General features: G+C 33.9%; 1 protein-coding gene across 3 annotated transcripts in view; it reads left to right on the forward strand.

Annotated features, from left to right (window-relative positions):
• The window catches only part of JAK2 (Janus kinase 2), a 140,172-nt gene that overhangs the window by 82,941 nt on the left and 37,159 nt on the right, over positions 1–20,072 (forward strand). For all 3 annotated transcript variants that reach the window (XM_046664544.1, XM_046664545.1, XM_046664547.1), the window contains 8 exons: positions 2,657–2,978; positions 3,758–3,877; positions 6,080–6,237; positions 7,888–7,999; positions 10,196–10,382; positions 11,271–11,398; positions 13,505–13,639; positions 14,761–14,848. In XM_046664544.1, coding sequence (XP_046520500.1) covers positions 2,657–2,978; positions 3,758–3,877; positions 6,080–6,237; positions 7,888–7,999; positions 10,196–10,382; positions 11,271–11,398; positions 13,505–13,639; positions 14,761–14,848 — 1,250 coding nt within the window. The remainder of the gene's footprint in view (positions 1–2,656; positions 2,979–3,757; positions 3,878–6,079; positions 6,238–7,887; positions 8,000–10,195; positions 10,383–11,270; positions 11,399–13,504; positions 13,640–14,760; positions 14,849–20,072) is intronic.

The raw sequence follows: 20,072 nt of genomic DNA on the forward strand, positions 1-20,072 counted from the left end.
AAGCAGATTTTGTTTTACACTACTTGTCTATGGCAAGGCTGAATTTCAGAGCCTTTTAGAACCTCACTTTTAGGAATCTTTAAAAACTCAATATAAGAAAAGCATCAGGGAAATGTTTTATGCTTCCAGAGTCAACAACTTTGTGTCTCTTGAAAAATTTTAGTGTTTCTAACGTCTCTTTCTGGTAGCGTGACATGAAAGTGGATTCACCATATTCAAGAACCTCACACTCCTATGGTATTCTCAAAAGATGTATATCTGGTCCCTTATTATAAGCATCAAAGTGGAAAGCCTTGTTTTATGTTGTTATCTTAAACTCTTCTTTTTGTCTCCAGATAAGTTTTCAAAACTTTATTAAATCAAGTAGCCATTGCTGTTTATGTAAATTGCAACATGGAAGTTTTTCTTGATTTTTGGCAAGAGCAGTTTCTATGGAATGATGGTGCAGAAGCCAGATTTGAGTGAGCTGAGGAGTAGATGGAAGGCAGGAAAATGGAACTGGCTGAATAAACTTTCAAAAAGAGGCCAGATAGTATGTAGCTGGAGGGAGATATGGGATAAAGAGATTTTACATTTAAGATGGGAAGAGTGTTAGTATTTTTAAAGCATGTGGATAGAAGAGAAAAAATAGAGTAAAAAATTCCCCAGAGGGTGAATGTATATTAGAGGAAGAGAGAAGGGTATAAGTAAGTACGTGTCAAAGAAATGGCTTTAATGAGTAGGTTTATACCCTATTTATTGTAATAGGTGGGAAGAAGGATGGAGAATGAGTGCAGATGTATGTAGGTTTGCTAGCAGGATACTGAGTGAGTTCTGCTTAGAGAAACCTTTTTGTTTTTATTTTTCCCCTGAGAAAGAGATAAAGTCTGCTGCAAGTGAGGAGGAATGTAGGTGAGTTTGAGGCAGAAGAAAGGTAGGAGGTTTGAGGAAGTTTGAGAAGGTTTGACATAGTTGTGGGACTTGGGAAAATTAGTTCAACAGAGAAATATGGTAAAAGTGACAGTAGTAATGAAAGCCCATTTGAAATTAGTGATTATGAGTTTGTTACAGTGCAATCTATCTATCTTGTCTTGCTCCAGCAGCTGTGGCTATTTGAGTATAAAACTAAGCGTTCCTCAAGGGGTTTAGAGTAGGGTGGGAAAGGGAATAAGCAGTGGTGTGCTGGTAAATGTTTAACAACCAGTTCTTGGGGGAAAAAAAGTGTGATTTGTTTATGATCTTTGCTGATATCCATCATGTAAATAATCTCTCCATGGCCAATTTCAGGGTATCAACCTGACGTCATCAAATGCAGAATTGGGAAGAGATGAGCAATAGCCAACTCTTTCCAATACTCATATATGATAACCATAAATGACATCAAAAGCATAGTTAGTAGTAAAATTTAAAATAAAATTAAAAGTATAAAATTGGAAGGGATGCATTTTGAGTATTATTACCTATATATATTCACACATAGATTTTTTTTTTGGCTGAGTAAGATTTGCCCTGAGCTAGCATCTCTGCTAGTCTTCCTCTATTTTGTATGTGGGTCGCCACCACAACATGGCTGATGAGTGATGTAGGTCTGTGCCCAGGATCTGAACCTGTGAACCCAGGCTGCCAAAGCACCAAACTCAACCACTGTACCATGGGGCCGGCCCCTATTACCTGTATTTTTAATATAGTTTATTTATTTGTAAATTTACATAACTTAAATTTTAATGATGGATGTTTAACAATCAGCTCAAAATCCTTAAAATGTATTAATAAAGTCTCAGCATGAGCCTTCTCCAGCACTGGCTGTAAATACTCAAGTACAGCGTAGTGTGATAAGTGGTATGATGGAGGGGTGCATAGAATTCTGTCAGACAAAGGGAGGAGCATCTAACATAGTCATAGAGATCCAGAAAGGTTTCCTAGCTTTGATGATGCTTGAGCTAAGACTTGTAGAATGAATAAAAGCTAATCAGATAGGAGATGGGTGATGGGGAGAAGGATTAGCATAGGTGAAGGCATGAAAATTTAATACAGTTTTACCTGCAGAAGTAAAATGTTCTTCATTTGTCAGATATTTGAGCAGGAGGAAAATAAGTTATCTACTTTCTTTAGGATATTTTTCATAGAGATGGAGATGCAAAAGAGTCAGAACATTTCCAAATGGAATTGTTTGGATTACAAAGGAATTATTACGAATTACTGAAGCTGGCCTAAGACAATAATGTATACAAAAAAAGTATGTTTGCATAATGAACAACAGTAGCAGTCAACAAAATGTAATAATTTCCAGAATTTATATGAATTTTGCTGTACAGCATCATAGGAAATATTTGTAACACAGTGCCGAAAAGATAGTATATAAGATAATCAGAGAAAACAAATTTTTAGACTCCATTACTAACTAGACTAAGTTTTCATTTAATTAGGGGAAGAAAATTAACATCTCCTATTTTAAACATTTATGGTACCTCAGAGAGAATTTATATATGTATTCACATCATCAGATGAAACATTAAGGTTTTATTCTGTGTAGGTAGTGGCTATGTCACCTTTCTCCACTTGACCACTGTGCTGTAGTACTTAGCTATCATGGAGAAAGGAGGTAACTTCTCTTAATTTTGTTTTAGATTTATTTCCTAATTTGTTTTGCTTTTCTGTGTGTGCTCTTTATCTCTAGCTACAAGACATTCTTACCAAAATGTGTTCGAGCAAAGATCCAAGACTATCATATTTTGACAAGGAAACGAATAAGGTACAGATTTCGCAGATTTATTGAGCAATTCAGCCATTGCAAAGCCACTGCCAGAAACTTGAAACTTAAGTATCTTATAAATCTGGAAACTCTTCAGTCTGCCTTCTACACAGAGCAATTTGAAGTAAAAGAACCTGGAAGAGGTCCTTCAGGTGAGGAGATTTTTGCAACCATTATAATAACTGGAAACGGTGGAATTCAGTGGTCAAGAGGGAAACATAAAGAAAGTGAGACACTGACAGAACAGGTAATCCTTAATGATACGTTCTCATTCTTTGTTAATTTAAGTAAAATGGCAATAGAAGCAAAGTAATTTTACTCATTTGAAACATGGTCTTGCACTTCTTTTCTCCCATTGATAGAAGTGGACATTTTTAATAGTGTGAAGCCATCAAGGTCATATCTATAGTTCTTTTCTCATTGTTCTTAAATGGTCTTTTATTTAATTTTTTGTGACAATATAATTAGTAATGGTGTTCTTATAGTTTCAGAAAAGGCTTGAAAATTAAAAGTGATTTTTAAGGTAGTTTTGCCTCCTTTTTTTCTTTTGCTATTGTTGATAGTAGGAGACACAATCATAAAATTTGATTAATTGGAAAAGATTAATTTTGTTTTTATGATGATATATACCTGTTAAATAATTTAGTTTTTTTAGCTTGCGTTATGTGTTTTAAGTTTGTTCATGTCTATGTTGTTCTTAGATTGTTATTAGAGATTTATTTATTTTTTTAATCTTCATTCTTTGGTAGTTAAATTTTCAATTTTCTGGCAATGGTTCTTATTAATGTTGATTGGATTGAAGAGTACTATAGCATCCTGGCATCCTTTAATGCTCTCATTTTAATTCAAAGCAAGATGCAGTATAGTCTTAGGGTTAGATTATTGGGGGAGAAAATCTCATTTAATACTTATCTATTGCTATCAATACTTGTTTATTTTAAAGAGTTGAAATGAATGTTATCCTCTTGTTTTGAAATGGCTCCATAAATTCTACCTGTTTTTAATTTCAAATGCTCTTAATTGCAGAATTTACAGTTATATTGTGATTTTCCTGATATTATTGATGTCAATATTAAGCAAGCACACCAAGAAGGCTCAAATGAAAGCAGAATTGTAACTATCCATAAGCAAGATGGTAAAACTCTGGTAAGTTTGCTTCATAAGTAAATAATGGTTATGTTTTACAGGTGTCAGAAATAAGTATTTCAGAATCTTAATACCAAAGTTATTTTCTTGTAGAAATTTTCATTGTCATATTAAATATAGCTCTAAACATGAACATCGGTTTAGTAAACTTTTTTATTACGTCTAGCTTTTTGTATCATTGCCAACAGTCTTCCCAGAGTTTCTTGTACGTTACTGTATTTTTCACTCATTTTTATCATTAGCAAAGCACTAGTTACTTTTCCCCACACTCTGTGTTGTGCTAGTTCCTTGTTGTAGTACTCATTTCCACCTATACACTTTTTTTTACTGATAGAGATGTGCATAATGCCTGTCATGCTGCCTGACTAAAGGAGAAATCAGAACAATACTATCTGGAATTTATATAACAAAATATAAATCAATCCCAGGTCAGCCCTACCCAAGCTGTCAGACATGATTGATTCTAGAAGATTAATCCTTTCTTTAAATAGCCCTAGAAATCTCACTTATTTTAATTGAAAGGGAAGAAATTAATTCCTTTATATTCTGCTCTTAAATTTTGTATCTGTATGACCTACCTATCTGGCCATTTCAGAGTTATATTACCAAAATTATAACCAACTTGTAACTCACTTTAGTCAGCATTCTGTCCTATTCTTAGATAAAAATATGGTAGTGTGCACCTTCTACCTGCTAGACTATGAGCTTCTTGAAGGTAAGAATCATATTTTTTTGTGTGTTTTTACTGTCTGCACTTTGCACAGTGCTCCAGGGCCTAGTTTGTTTATTTTTTGCTGAGAAACATTTGCCCTGAGCTAACATCTGCTGCCAATCTTCCTCTTTTTGTCTGTGAGGCACCACCACAGCATGGCCACTGATAGATGAGTGGTGTAGGTCTGCACCTGGGAACTGAACCTGAGCCACCAAAGTGGAGTGTGCCGAACTTAACCACTAGGCCACTGTGACTGGCCCTCCAGGGCCTGGTTTAGAAAGAGCACTATTTCATGGATCAATGAAAGAATAATTAATAATTATCAACCTCAATGTGGAATTTATAGAAGAAATATTTATTCTATAAATATGACAAATACATGCGTAGTCTATATACACACATTAAAGATTTATTCTATAAGTGTGGTATTTATAGAATAAATATTTCTAGAAGAGTTTATTGATGCTAATGTGAACATCCTGTAGTAAAATAAAGAAGTTCTTTTTTTTTTTTGGAGGAAGATTAGCCCTGAGCTGTTTTCTTTTGGGTTCCTCAAGTATAAAATATAACCTCCAAATAGTTTACTTCCTTGTTTCTAATTTCTGTATTTATACTTTCTTTCTATGGCCTAATTATATTAGCTATATACAATACAACACAGTACAATATTAAATAATGGGCTTTTTTATCTTATTCCTGATTTTAGGAGAAGTTGCTGTGGTGTTTTCCCATTAAATAAGATGCATTTTAGGCTGATTATATATTCACATATGTATATATGATACAATCATAGCATGACTATATATGATTTTAGTTTATACTCCATACATTTTAGTGCATAGCATGAGTACTTTAACCTTAGCAGTGTATAGTTGATATGTAAAAATAGATGCTCATTATTTCTAATTAGTACCAGCTTTTATATCAGATTAGATAGATTTCTAATAGAGATGACTGGCACATTTGCCTAATAGGGATGTTGAAAAATGCAGAAATATTATGAATGTAAAATGAACTATAACTGGACAGGCATGATAAGCCCACATTCGAGAAGCTCTTGAATATCTGACACAAGAATTTGTAATTCAGATTGGGTAATTGAGAGCCATTAAAGACATTTGAGTGATTTAAAAGAAAATTAGGAGAATTAATCTAACAATATGGAGTGAAGAAAATTTTCAATATGTAGCAGACCTTTTTTTTGGTGAGGAAGATTGGCTCTGAGCTAACATCTGTTGCCCATCTTCCTTTTTTTGTTTGAAGAGCAGCCCTCAGCTAACATCTGTGCTAGTCATCCTCTATTTTGTATGTGAGTCACTGCCACAGCATGGCTTGATGAGTAGTGTAGGTCCACACCCAGGGTCCAAACTCGCAAACCCTGGGCTGCTAAAGCAGAGCACACTGAACTTAACCACTACACCACTGGGCCGGCCCCTGTAGTTGACTTTTAAAATAATACTTGCTATTATTTTTTTCTTTTCTCCACTTAGGAAATTGAACTTAGCTCATTGAGAGAAGCTTTGTCTTTTGTGTCATTAATTGATGGATATTATAGATTAACTGCAGATGCACATCATTACCTCTGTAAAGAAGTAGCACCTCCAATGGTGCTTGAAAATATACAAAGCAACTGTCATGGCCCAATTTCGTGAGTAATACAGACTTTAAAACTAAATTTAAAAAAAAATGAGATATTTATAAAAAAAGATTTTACACAACAGACTGTTATACATACGTTTAAGAGTTTAGAAAAAATACTAATTTGACTGAAATTTTTTTTTTTTAACAAAAGTCTATTTGCAATCAGATCATATGATAATTAGAATTATTTAGGTTATAATTTGCCATCTGTTTCCCAATTTGTAATAATTCTAACTTGTATAAGTTTGACATTTAGTTGCCTAGGTGTGTTTAATTAATTCTTGGGTCTTAATTTCACAAACCTTCCAATTTATGTTGCGTTAATTTTGAAATACTGCATGAGAGCCCAATGCAAAATTTGATAATCATCATTATTTTTGGATAATCCAGCTCCTTTTACTGAAAGCTTCTAACACAAAATGTATATGATGTACATATTTCTAGACTAGTGCTATGCAGTACTTCTGCAGTGATGAAAATACTTTGCTGTTTAATACAGTAGCCACTAGCCACATGCGGCTATTCAGCATTATATGAAGCATCTTCAAATAAGACTTATCAAACGTTCACTACAGGCACGAGGGAATATCTATAACATTCACTCACTGGAATGTGGTTAGTGCAACTGAGGAACTTAATTTTTAATTTAATTTTAATAACTTTACATTTAAATACCTACATGTGGCTACTAGCTACCATATTGAGCCACACACTTGTAGACCCTTACTTTAATACTGGATAAAGCCAGCTATCATGCATACCATCTGTTTAGTCCAAGTCCTGCTTATCTCTCAGCTAGGATGTGCTTTCTGATTGGTACCAGGTTTGAAGAAAACATATCCTGACTGATATTTAAGACTTGATTCAGTCTGTACCTAATGTCTGGATAGTAGGTATGGTTGTTATGAAAAAGTTGCACTATTTGAAGATTCTAATATAATTACATATTCAGTATTTTAAAAACTACCATTCATTCATTCATTATCCATCCATTCAAGCATTCTTTCGTTTATTTATAAAACGTTTACTGAGTGCCTAATATGTGCCAGGTTCTGGTTTATATATGAGAAATATAGTGCTAAGTGAAATAGAGATGATTCTTGCTTTCATGTAGATTACATTTTGACTTTTCTTTCAAGATGTGCAGCTTCAATAAAACATAACAAATTTTAAAAATCAGTAGTCTTTGCCACTTGCCATGAGTGTTCTACTAGACTTTGGTATTACATTAAATATTAAAATAATGCACATAAATTTTTATATTAGTTATTGCTATGGTAGAAGAGACATAAGTGTTTTATGATACATTGTTTTGCATAGTTAAATGAAATTTTATGAGAGTGAGTATGGTTTTTTAAGTGCTAAATTCGTACAGAAGGCAGAAAATTCAAATGAATTATTTTTTGTGATTTTATGTCTTATGATACTTTTTATTTGTTTTTAAAGCAATATAATTGCTCCTTCAGTTGGTTTGAACTTACTGCAAAATAGCTTGGTACTTTAATATTTTTCCTTGCAAGATTATTGATAAACATATAAAGTAGAGGAGACTTCTAAAAGCTCTGAATGTTTTAGATTTGACTTTGATCTTTTAGATGACATTTGGTCATAATGGCATAGTACTCAATGCATTATCATTCAAATTCTTTACCTTTAGAATGGATTTTGCCATCAGCAAGCTGAAGAAAGCAGGTAATCAAACTGGACTCTATGTACTTCGATGCAGTCCTAAGGACTTTAATAAATATTTTCTGACTTTTGCTGTCGAGGTTAGTATGTCACATTAATTAATAGCAACAGCTTTGTTTAGTCCGTATAACTTCCCTGTTATGTTTATCATGTTTCCTTTTTAATACTTAGAATTGTAGCTCTGGAAATGATAACCTGCATAATAATGCTTAATTTACCTCAGATTCTACATAAATAAATGAGATATGATTCCTAGGATTTACATAAAAATGTAACATAATTTATGTCTTTTTATCTTTTTATTTGGAATATATTTTATTTTTTGATGTTTGAGTGTTACCAGTGTGTCAAGTTTCGTCAAGTCTCTTGAAGTCTTTTCACAAAAATGGAAATCTTCACAAAAACAAGTGGAACAAAGTAAATCAGAAGCAAACTTTCCTTTTACTAGTAATGATTACAAAATTAGAGTGAAATAGGAGAGTAACGAAGAAAGAAACGTTATAGCACTTTTAACTAGTGGTTTTGCAGTATAAGAATAACAAACTATGGGAGCTGGCCCCGTGGCTGAGTGGTTAAAGTTCTGTGTGCTCTGCTTCCACAGCTCGGGTTTGAGGGTTCGGATCCTGGGTGCGGACCTACTCCACTTGTCAACCACGCATGAGACATCCCCCATACAAAAAATGGAGAAAGATTAGCACAGATCTTAGCTCGGGGCTAATCTTCCTTAATCAAAAGAAATAAAAAGGAGGATTAGCAATGGATGTTAGCTCAGGGCAAATCTACCTCACCCAAAAAAAAAAGAAAAGATCTATAATGTATGTTTTAAGTGTAAAACTACAATGAAACCTCATGTTAATACAGATCATTTTGGATCTTGTCTAAGATTGTTTAATATCCAAAATTATCTAAAAAGATATATCACTTATAAGGCAGTTTCATGATAATGTTGAGAACCTCTATAGCAGCTTCCAAGACTTATCTTACTTGTTAAAAGTAGAAAAAGGATTTTCTTATTCGATTATTTTAATTTTTATGCAGTGCAACAATCTTATATTTAGAGTATGTAGAATGGATTAACTGTCCATAAATACAGAAAGTAGGTTCCTCCATGGATGTAGCATTATAAAATACTGATAATCTCTCCTAATTTCAGTGTCTTCTTACTATAATATATGACAGTCCATTATATTTAATTGTCAAATCAAAATGTGTATTTTTTTATGGTTACTGTATTTGCCCCACCTAATAGGGTTACGTAATGTTTGGGCATGTGTGATGTACCTCTGCTTCAATAAATTTATCTTTTGGAAAAACAAAAATAATGCTAAATATTATAATACTAAAGTATAATAATACAAAGTATACCTCCAAAAATACTAAATTGAGCATAGTAATTATCCAGTATAGGCAAATATAGACAATAACAGAAGGGGTTATAATTGTTAGAAAGATCTTTTGGAGTAGGAAGGACTTGAGATATTTAGTTGATTTTATATGAATGGTTCTAAGTAGGTTGAATAAGTTTATAAGCAGCTCAAAAAATAGATGAATGAACAAGTTCATAGTACAGCACATAAACATTGAAAAACTGAAAAATATTAAAATTGCCATATTAGAGATAATTATACAAATACAACAGTGGCACAATGGAATATGTAATTACCTTTGCTCTCGGAATAGGGTGAGAGTTGTTAAGGAGGACCTCACAGAGAAAGCAGTATGTTAACTGAGTTTTAGGAAATGAATGAAAGTCCACTGCTCAGAAGGAGAGGATGTGCATTCATAGGTAGAGAGATAGCATGTACAAGTTATCAAAACATGAAACAGCATGGCACTTGCTTGAAATTTTTAAGTCACTTAATAGAGCCAGAACATAGGATGTATGTTGGGAGTGGCAGGAGTTGAGATTGGAGATGGCGGCAGAAGCCAGCTCATGGAAGGCCTTATATGCTAAATTAGTTTTAGACTCTATCTTGTAAATGATGGAAAACTGTTAAGGATGGTATTATTATTGTTGTTAATTATTGTGGCTTTCTTTCTTTTTAATAAAATCAACTCAAGTAATTTCTGTAGTCTATGCAATTTCAATCCGATGCCTTTTTGAGGAACCAAGCACCTCTGTCACCCTATACCCTATACCAGTACTGCCTTAGGATTCATGGTTCAAATGTCTTAATGTTCTGTTGGTTGTTTTTGTGATATCCTTTTTGTCACAATAATCACTATGATGTCCACTGTGATTTTTCCCTCCCTCTTTTATAATTAAACTTACATAGCGAGAAAATGTCATTGAACATAAGCACTGTTTGATTACAAAAAATGAGAATGGAGAATACAACCTAAGTGGGACTAAGAAGAACTTCAGTAGTCTTAAAGATCTTTTGAATTGCTATCAGATGGAAACTGTTCGCTCAGACAGTATAATTTTCCAGTTTACTAAATGCTGTCCCCCAAAGCCAAAAGGTAAAATAATTTTCTAGTTATTTTTAAAATACTGGTCGTGGATTGTGTATATGGTGGGAGATATCTTTGGTATATTGATTTCAAAAAAAATCTGAAAGAGGCAACTCTAAAAACAAATTAATTTTGTCTCATTCTTCAGATAGGATTGTTCAGTCTGGTTTGGGTTGTTTCGAAGTGACTTGAAGTTTCATAATTCTAAAATGGCATTTAGGGGCCAGCCCTGTAGCCTAGGGGTTAAATTTGGCATGCTCCACTGCAGCAGCCTGGGTTTGGTTCCCAGGCATGGTCCTATACCACTCATCGGCAGCCATGCTGTGGTGGTGACCCACACACAAAACAGAGGAAGATTGGCACAGATGTTAGGTCAAGGCAAATCTTCCTCAAGCAAAAAGAGGAAGAATGGCAACCTATGTTAGCTCAGGGTGAATCTTCTTCAGCAAAAAATAAATAAATGGCATTTAAAAAATAATAATTGCCTTGTATAAATCAGTCATTTATTAAACTGAAAGACCTCACTGCTAAATTCTCATATGTTGTTCTAAGTAAAAACTTTCATACTCTTTTAGAATTTTAATTTCTTTGCCTTTAAAATAAAGATGGTAAGGTTGGAAAGCCCCTAACAGGATTATTAAAAATCATTATTAAAATTCCTGAAAAATTATATTAGTTAAGGAAGTGATCATAATTTTGAATGTATGAAATAACTGGTTAGAGTACATCAAAGTTCAATGAATAAACTCCTAAAAAACTTTTCTATGGAAAAAAATGAATATAAGTTGTTAAGCATTTCTTAAATATAGAACACATTTTACTCCTTTGAGCAATTTCTATCCTCCGTATATTTTGGTTATATATATTTTTTCATTGTTTCTTTTTTTTTTTTTAAAGATAAATCAAACCTTCTAGTCTTCAGAACCAATGGTGTTTCTGAGGTACCGACCTCACCAACATTACAGAGGCATAATAATGTGAACCAAATGGTGTTTCACAAAATCAGAAATGAAGATTTGATATTTGTAAGTCATTAGATGCTGATTATTGTCTTTTTTTTGGTCCTTTTAAAGAACTGTTTTGTTCATTTTCTATCCCACATTACTTTCATGTGACATTTGGAACTATGTTATTGTAGCCTATATTATAAAAATTTTATTGCAGTTTTTAAATATTTTTATTTCTTGTGAAAATGTACAGAACCAGAGTTAGAAATTAGCAAAATTGATTACTTTAAGAATGGAATTGTATTCTCTTTTCAGGAATTTAACAGTATCTCTTCATAAATCTTGCATTAAAAATTAAAAATCTTCTCTACAAAAGATCTGTATCTTAATTCTCAAGGAAGTAAGGGAACTTCAAGGGGTTAAAAATAAAGAAGAAACTGAAAACATAGTAGTATGTAAGAGCTAATATTTTGGCTGCAGGATGATGTTTTGGGGGTCAGCATTAGTCTCACTAGTGAAGAGGATTAAGATCTAAAAACAATACAAAGAAGGGTATAAAGTCTTAAGGCGTATGCAAGATGAGGAATTAAAAGTGAGACCATCTCTGAATAAAGCTGGGACCCTCAAGCAAATACATCCTCAGTAAAACAATATATAGATTGTGAAAAATTTACCTGCTAGCAAGGGAGAAGAAAAGGAGTGTTCTCTGTTTTAGTTGGGCTCTTAGTTGGGGGAAAAAACCTCTCTCCTGAGAATTTGTAATCATAATCTTCTGAGTTTGGATTTCTTTATACCACCTGCATGGTCAGAGAAGACCTAAGCCAGTAAATTAAATTAAAATAAAAAGTGGTATTTCCCTAGTATTACCCTGTGGTTCTTGGCAGAAACAAATACAAAGTCTCTTTGGAAGAACATTCTCTTAATGTTCTTAAGATAAAACCCAGGATTCCCATGGATAAAACGACTCCAAACATGAGCTTTTAGTCAAAAATTTTAAAACATACAGGAAAATAATCCAGGATTAAGCAGGAGTCAGCAGACTAACACAAATCAAAATTAGAACTCCAAGAACTTCATATAACAGACGTTTCAGATACAGATTATAAAGAACATGTTTAAAGATATAAGAGGAGTTGAAAATATGGGGGGGAAAGCCCCAAGACATTATCAAACAAGACCAAAGAGATTTTGGGGAAAAAGTATAGAAATGAAAAAATACACTCATTGACATTAAAACAAAATGGACAGATTAGAAAGCAGATTACTCAAAGAGAGAATTAGTGAATTGGACGATAGACCTGAAAATTACTCAGATGCCACAAATAGGGAGAAAGAAATGGAAATTATGACAGAGAATAAGGGACTTGGAGAGTAGAATGAGAAAGACCAACTGATGTCTGAGTTCTATAAAGAGACAATAGATAGAATTATCTAGAATTTTAAAGACATGAATCCTCATATAAATAGCAGGAAGCAAAGAGTCACCAAGTAACCTAACATTACAAAAGTAATAATAGTAGAGCTTCAATTTGAACGTAGGCAGCCCTGCTTCAGACTGCAGGCTTTCAACAATTATTCTGTAAGGATATGCGAGAAATACTAGTAATACTAGTAATAGTAATTGAGCATTTAGTAAGTGTCATGGACTGTACTAAGTGCTTTCATGTGTTTATTCACTTGTTGTTAATAACAATCCTATGGAAAAATATTGTCCCCATTCTTCAGTTGAAGAAACCAAGACAGCTGCATCCCAGAGAGATTAAATAGCCTGTGCAAGGTAACACAACTCGTGAGTGGTAATAAGGAACAAGTCAGACATTCTGCCACCGCAAACCATACTTTTTGCCTTTCTGCTGCACTATTAGGAAAGGCAAACAAAGAAAAAGATTCAATGTAAATATGTGTAGATAAACATTGACACTATAAAAAAGTGATAATTATAGCTAATTCAGGGGGGTTAAGAACAAGGTGGAAGCAAAATACACTTTATTCATTAATCCTGTTTTCTGTCTTTTATCACTGTGTAAGGAAGCAGAATATAATTAATTTGGAGTCTCAAATCTGGGTTCAGTTTTTGGGGAAATATTTGCGCATGAATTTTTTTTGACTCTTTGTCATTGGACTTATTTCCTAATTGTCTCATTTTTTTCCATCTTTACTCTTTTCCTTCCTTTTCTTTTAAAGAATGAAAGCCTTGGCCAAGGCACTTTTACAAAAATTTTTAAAGGTGTAAGAAGAGAAGTAGGAGACTATGGTCAACTGCATGAAACAGAAGTTCTTTTGAAAGTTCTGGATAAATCACATAGAAACTACTCAGAGGTGTGTATGTTTTGTGTGGTTCATGTAGTTTATGGTATTTAAACACATACACTCATATGCACACAACACATTCAAGCATTCAGCTTTTTAAAATTATAGTTTTTAAAAGTGTATGTATCAAGGATCTTTCTGAGGATGGATTCTGGTTGGGCTATAGAAAATTATAAAATTTTTTTATAATAACTTATTTCCAAACTAACTACTTTTAGCATTGTGTTGTGGGTATTATTACATCTCTACATATACTAAGGCAATGATTTTCAAACTTGGCTCCTCAGAGCTTTATGGGTTCCACAGATTTCCTCCACAATTTCATCTATTTAAAAGGAAAAAATAATTGAAAGGCACCATACTAAGAACACTCTCAGTAAAATATCGATGCCTCTGGACATCATACAGATATGCTAGCTGGCAGAAACCCAGCTGCCAGTTGCCAGAGTCCTTAGGGTAGCAAGACATCACCAAACATGACATGACAAACATTTATGATACTTAAAATGTCTTAAAGGATGTTAGTGGGAGATAATGTGAAACATACTAGCTGAAGAGTTGTTTTAATCCAGAACACTGTAGTGTTGGTGATTGTGATCCTCAAGAACCACACCCAGAAGTTCTAGTCAAAAGTTCATTTGAGTTAGAGTGACATTAATACCATGCCAGTTTCTGAACCTACTTGTCATATTTTACCCACATAGAGATCGTTCTTAATTCTTTAGGAAGTGTTATTTGAAGCTCCCATTTATTTACTTCAGTCCCTTATCACTATCTCTGGTGTCTACCTCTGTTTGTACCTCTTTTCTCTACTCTAGGTACTATAGGTCTAAGCCTGTTTATCTTGCATCATTCATGTTGCCCTGTATCATATTGCTCTCCCTGTCATTGCTATCTCCTCATTCCAGGCTTACTCAGGGGTTTCCTCAGAATGAACTCTACCATCAAGGTTGATGGCAGTTGCAAGTCCATATAAGGGGAACAAACCACATTGTAGTTTTATCTGTAGTCCTGCTGAGGATATGAAAAAGTGCATTTCTCTTAGGGCAGAGAGAATCTTTCTGAACTGTGAATACATATAGACACAAACTAATTATTTTGCATTTTTTGTATGTTTTTCTTTTCCTTAGTCTTTCTTTGAAGCAGCAAGCATGATGAGCCAGCTTTCTCACAAATATCTGGTTTTAAATTATGGAGTGTGTGTCTGTGGAGAGGAGAGTAAGTAAAACCACTGGCTTCCTTATGTTAATGGTATGCCTTTCTCAGAACATCCATTTTTCTTTATATAGAAAATTCAATTCCAGAATCATAGTTAGGTATCAGTGTAAACCGTAATTTAACAGGGGTTAAATATTATTGAAAACAAAAATGTTGTAGAACTATTCAGTTGTCTTCTAAGAAAGGAAACCAGTGACTGAAATTAACATGCAGAAAACAGTTAATATGCCTTATGTTAAAATACCAAAACAGTAGAGTATATAGTAAGTAAATGACTTTTAACCCTTTCTGTTAACCATAGCAATACAGAGTATGGCTGGTTCAACGTAACAGTGGAATAACTGGCCATTTCAGTACAAATTTATTTGGAATTATAAAGACAAAGCATATAAATGATAGAGTGAATTTTTAATGGAACTGACTGAAATGATTGGATGTTGATGCTAGCTGTATTCTGTGGCATAATTTAGACTGTTCATAAAAACTCACAAAGTTTACATTCAGAAAATTACTTATGTAATTCCCCATTTTCTATTAGTAATGTGGATTAAATATATATCCATGCTTATATAACATTTCTTCATATCTTTGAAAATTGATAGTCTTTTCAAAGGCAATGGTTTTGAAATCTGTTCTCTGGGGATGTCTCGGAGTAGATGAAGTGAGAGGAAAAGTAAATGCAGTAGTGGAGAGTTCTGCCCACTCACCCCCAACTAGAGTGGTTTTATATTTATCTCTTTTATTTATTGATGTTTCTTATAATTTTTCATTTGGGGAAAAAAAGAATACACTTCTTTACAAAGTTTGAAAACAGTGTTTTACAGGTTATAGTCCTGGTTCTTGCACTTGCTTTTTCACTTACTTCATTGAGTCTGTGATGTACTTTTTGCACATTTAAAAGTATCTGAAATTGGGAAGTGTGATATAATCAATGGCATGCCATAGTTTAATTGGCTTTTTTTTTCTTTTATGACACATAAAATAATGGGTCATATGACAGTGGTATCCTTGAAACATAATGGTCTTAAATGCCACGTAAAATTTTTTAAGTTCTTATTCATTGTAACTTATAGATCTTTTTTCTTTTGACGCTTGCCCTGATGTAAATGTACTTGCAGTCAATTCTTGATTGGCATGTAATTGTTCCTCAAATTAATTATGGGAGGCAAAATTTTCGTTAAATATGTTCTAGTTACCCAGCAAGGTTCAAAAGCAACTTTTATCACTAACAGTTGTCATATACCAAGTGAAAACTAAGTAATTTTAATATTAGATCTAGCAGAATCACAATTTGAGTTTAGATCTACAGTATGCAGTTTAAAGCAAATACATGTAGCATAGGCATGTATGAAGTATATATATTTAACAGTTTACTGGGCCATGAACTAACATGGATTACAATATGAAAGTCTGTCGGATTCTTTAAAAATATGTATCATGATGCCATGCTTAAAATTTTTACTTGAATTTTTGTGATTTTTACTTTATCTTAACTTTCCCTTTTATTGAGGTAACTGTTTTATAACATTATATAAATTTCAAGTGTGCATCAATATATTTTCATTTCTGTGTGGACTACATCATGTTCATCACCTGACATCTGATTACCACCCGTCACGTACACGTGTGCCCTTTTAGCGCTTTCACACTTCGCCATCCCCTCTTCCCCTCTGGTATCCACCAATCTATTCTCTATATTTATGTGTTTGTTGTTTTCTTCCACATATGAGTGAAATCCTATGGTATTTGGCTTTCTCCATCTCTCTTCTTTCACTTAGCATGATGCCCTCAAGGTCCATCCATGTTGTCGCAAATAGCAAGATTTCATCTTTTCTTGTGGCTGAGTAGTATTCCATTGTATGTATATATACCACATCCTTATCCATTGATGGGCACTTAGGTTGTGTCCAAGACTTTGGCTATTGTGAATGATGCTGCAATGAGCATAGAAGTGCATATATCTTTTTGCATTCATGTTTTCGTGTTCTTTGGATAAATACTCAGAAGTGGAATAGCTGGATCATATTCTATTCTTAATTTTTTAAGGAATCTCCATACTGAATCTCAGTACTCCATAGTGGCTGCACCAGTTTACATTCCCACCAGCAGCGAATGAGGGTTCCCTTTTCTCCACATCCTCTCCAACAATTGTTATTTCTTTTCTTTTTAATAATAGGCATTCTGACAGGCAGGAGGTTATATCTCATTGTGGTTTTGACTTGCATTTCCCTAATAATTAGTGATGTTGAACATCTTTTCATGTGCCTGTTGGCCATCTGTATATCTTCTTTGGGAAAATGTCTATTCAGATGCTCAGCCCATTTTTTGATTGGGTTGTTTGGTTTTTTGTTGTCGAGTTGTATGAGTTCTTTATATATTTTGGATATTAACCCCTTATCAAATATATGATTTACAAATATCTTCTCCCAATTGTTAAGTTGCTTTGTTGGTGCTTTCCTTTGCTAAGCAGAAGGTTTTTAGTTTGATGTCCCATTTGTTTACTTTTTCTTTTGTTTCCCTTGCCTGGGAAGACATGATATTCAAAAAGATACTGCTAAGACCGATGTCAAAGAGCATATTGCCCATGTTGTTTTCTAGGAGTTTTATGGTTTCAGGTCTTACATTCAAGTCTTTAATCAATTTTGAATTAATTTTTGTTTATGGTGTAGTATAATGATCTACTTTCATTTTTTTGCATGTGGCTGTCCAGTTTTCCCAGCACTAGTTATTGAAGAGACTTTCATTTCTCCATTGTTTGTTCTTGGTCCCTGTGTCAAAGATTAGCTGTCCACAGATGTGTAGGTTTATTTCTGGGCTCTTGATTCTGTTCCATTGATCTGTGTGTGTGTTTTTGTGCCAGTCCCACACTGTTTTGATTACTATAGCTTTGTAGTATATTTTGAAATCCAGGAGTGTGATACCTCCAGCTGTGTTCTTTTTCATGAGGATTCCTTTGGCTATTCAGGATTTTTTGTTGTTCCATATAAATTTTAGGATTCTTTGTTCTATGTCTGTGAAAAATGTCATTGGGCCTTTGATAGGGATTGCATTGAATCTGTAGATTGCTTTAGGAAATATAAACATTTTAACTGTGTTAATTCTGTCAATCCATGAGTACCGAATATCTTTCCTTTTCTTTCTGTCTTCTTTGATTTCTTTTAACAGTGCTTTGTGGTTTTCATGTACAAGTCTTTTACCTCTTTGGTTAAGTTTATTCTTCTTGTTGCCATTGTAAATAGGATTGTATTTTTGATTATTCATTGTTTGTCTCTAGACATGCAACTGATTTTTGTATGTTGATTTTGTATCCTGCAACTTTACTGTATTTGTTTATTATTTCTAATAGCTTTTTGGTGGATTCTTTAGGGTTTTCTATAGACACAGTATTATGTCATCTGCAAATAGTGATAGTTTTTCTTGTTCCTTGCCAGTTTGGATCCCTTTTACTTCTTTTTTTTTGCATGATCACTGGTTAGAACTTCCAATACTATGTTAAATAACAGTGGTGAAAGTGGGCATCCTTGTGTTATTCCTGCTTAGAGGGAAGCTTTTGGTTTCTCTCCATTGAGTATGATGTTAGCTGTGGCTTTGTCATATACAGCCTTTATTATGTTGAGGTCTTTTCCTTCTGTACCCATTCAGAGTTTTTATTATAAATGGATGCTGTATCTTGTCGAATGCTTTCTCTGTATCGAGATGATCATGTGAATTCTTCATTTTGTAAAGTGGTGTAGCGCATTGATTGATTTGTGGATGTTGAATCATCCTTGCATCCTGGAATAAAGCCCACTTGATCATGTGTATCATCCTTTTAATATTATTGTATTCAATTTGCTAATATTTTGTTGAGGATTTTTGCTTCAGTGTGCATCAGTGATATTGGCCTGTAGTTTTCCTTTTGGTGCTGTCCTTGTCTGGTTTTGGTATCAGGATAATGTTGGATATGGGTCCATTTTTTTTTTTATTGAGTTAATGATAGGTTACAATCTTGTGAAATTTCAGTTGTACATTAATGTTTGTCACTTGTGTTGTAGGTGCACCACTTCACCCTTTGTGCCCACCCCCCACCCCACCTTTCCCCGGTAGCCACTAATCTGTTCTCTTTGTCCACATTTTTAGATTCCTCATATGAGTGGAGTCATACAGAGATTATCCGTCTCTAACTGGCTTATTTCACTTAACATAATTCCCTCAAGGTCTATCCATGTTATTGCAAATGGAATGATTTTGTTCTGTTTCATAGCTGAGTAGTATTCCATTGTATATATATACCACATCTTCTTTATCCATTCATCTGTTGATGGGCACTTAGGTTGCTTCCACGTCTTGGCTATTGTAAATAATGCTGCAATAAACATTGGGGTGCACAGGACTTTTGGAATTGCTGACTTCAAGCTCTTTGGATAGATGCCCAGTAGTGGAATAGCTGGGTCGTATGGTAGTTCTATTTTTAATTTTTTGAGGAATCTCCATACTGTTTTCCATAGTGACTGCACCAGTTTGCATTCCCACCAGCAGTGTATGAGGGTTCCTTTTTCTCCACAACCTCTCCAACATTTGTTACTGTTAGTTTTAGATATTTTTGTCATTCTAATGGGTGTAAGGTGTACCTTAGTGTAGTTTTGATTTGCATTTCGGATGTGGGTCCATTTTTTAATTTAAAAACAAAATCCAAGCCAGCCCTGATTGCCTAATGGTTAAAGTTTGACACTCTCACCACTTTGGTGACCCAGGTTCATTTCCCTGTTGCGGAACCACCCCCCCCCCCGTCTGTCAGTTGCCATGCTGTGGTGGCAGCTCACATAGAAGAACTAGAAGGACTTAGAACTAGGATATACAACCATGCACTGGGGCTTTGGGGAGGGGGGAAAAAAGAAAGAAAGATTGGCAGCAGTTGTTAGCTTAGGGTGAATCTTTCCCAGCAAAAAAACCCACCAAAATCCTTTTTTCCCTCATTTATATAACCTACCATTTGTCCTTTAGAAAAAACAAAATAATTTCAATAAATTCAGATTTAAAATTGAGAACCTGAGCTTACTCCATTATAAATTATTACTAAATGACTATAAATAAACCCTAAACCCAGTTAATTACTCTATTATATAATGTGCCTTTATGTAGAAATAGTCTTGACTTTCAAGAACTTGGTCGATACTAACAGGGTTGGGAAATTTTCTATGTGTCTTAAAGGCAGTCAGGACTGATTTTAGAAGCAAACACTTGT

Source organism: Equus quagga, chromosome 6 (genome assembly GCF_021613505.1).
Source record: "Equus quagga isolate Etosha38 chromosome 6, UCLA_HA_Equagga_1.0, whole genome shotgun sequence".
NCBI classification, from domain to species: Eukaryota; Metazoa; Chordata; class Mammalia; order Perissodactyla; family Equidae; genus Equus; species Equus quagga.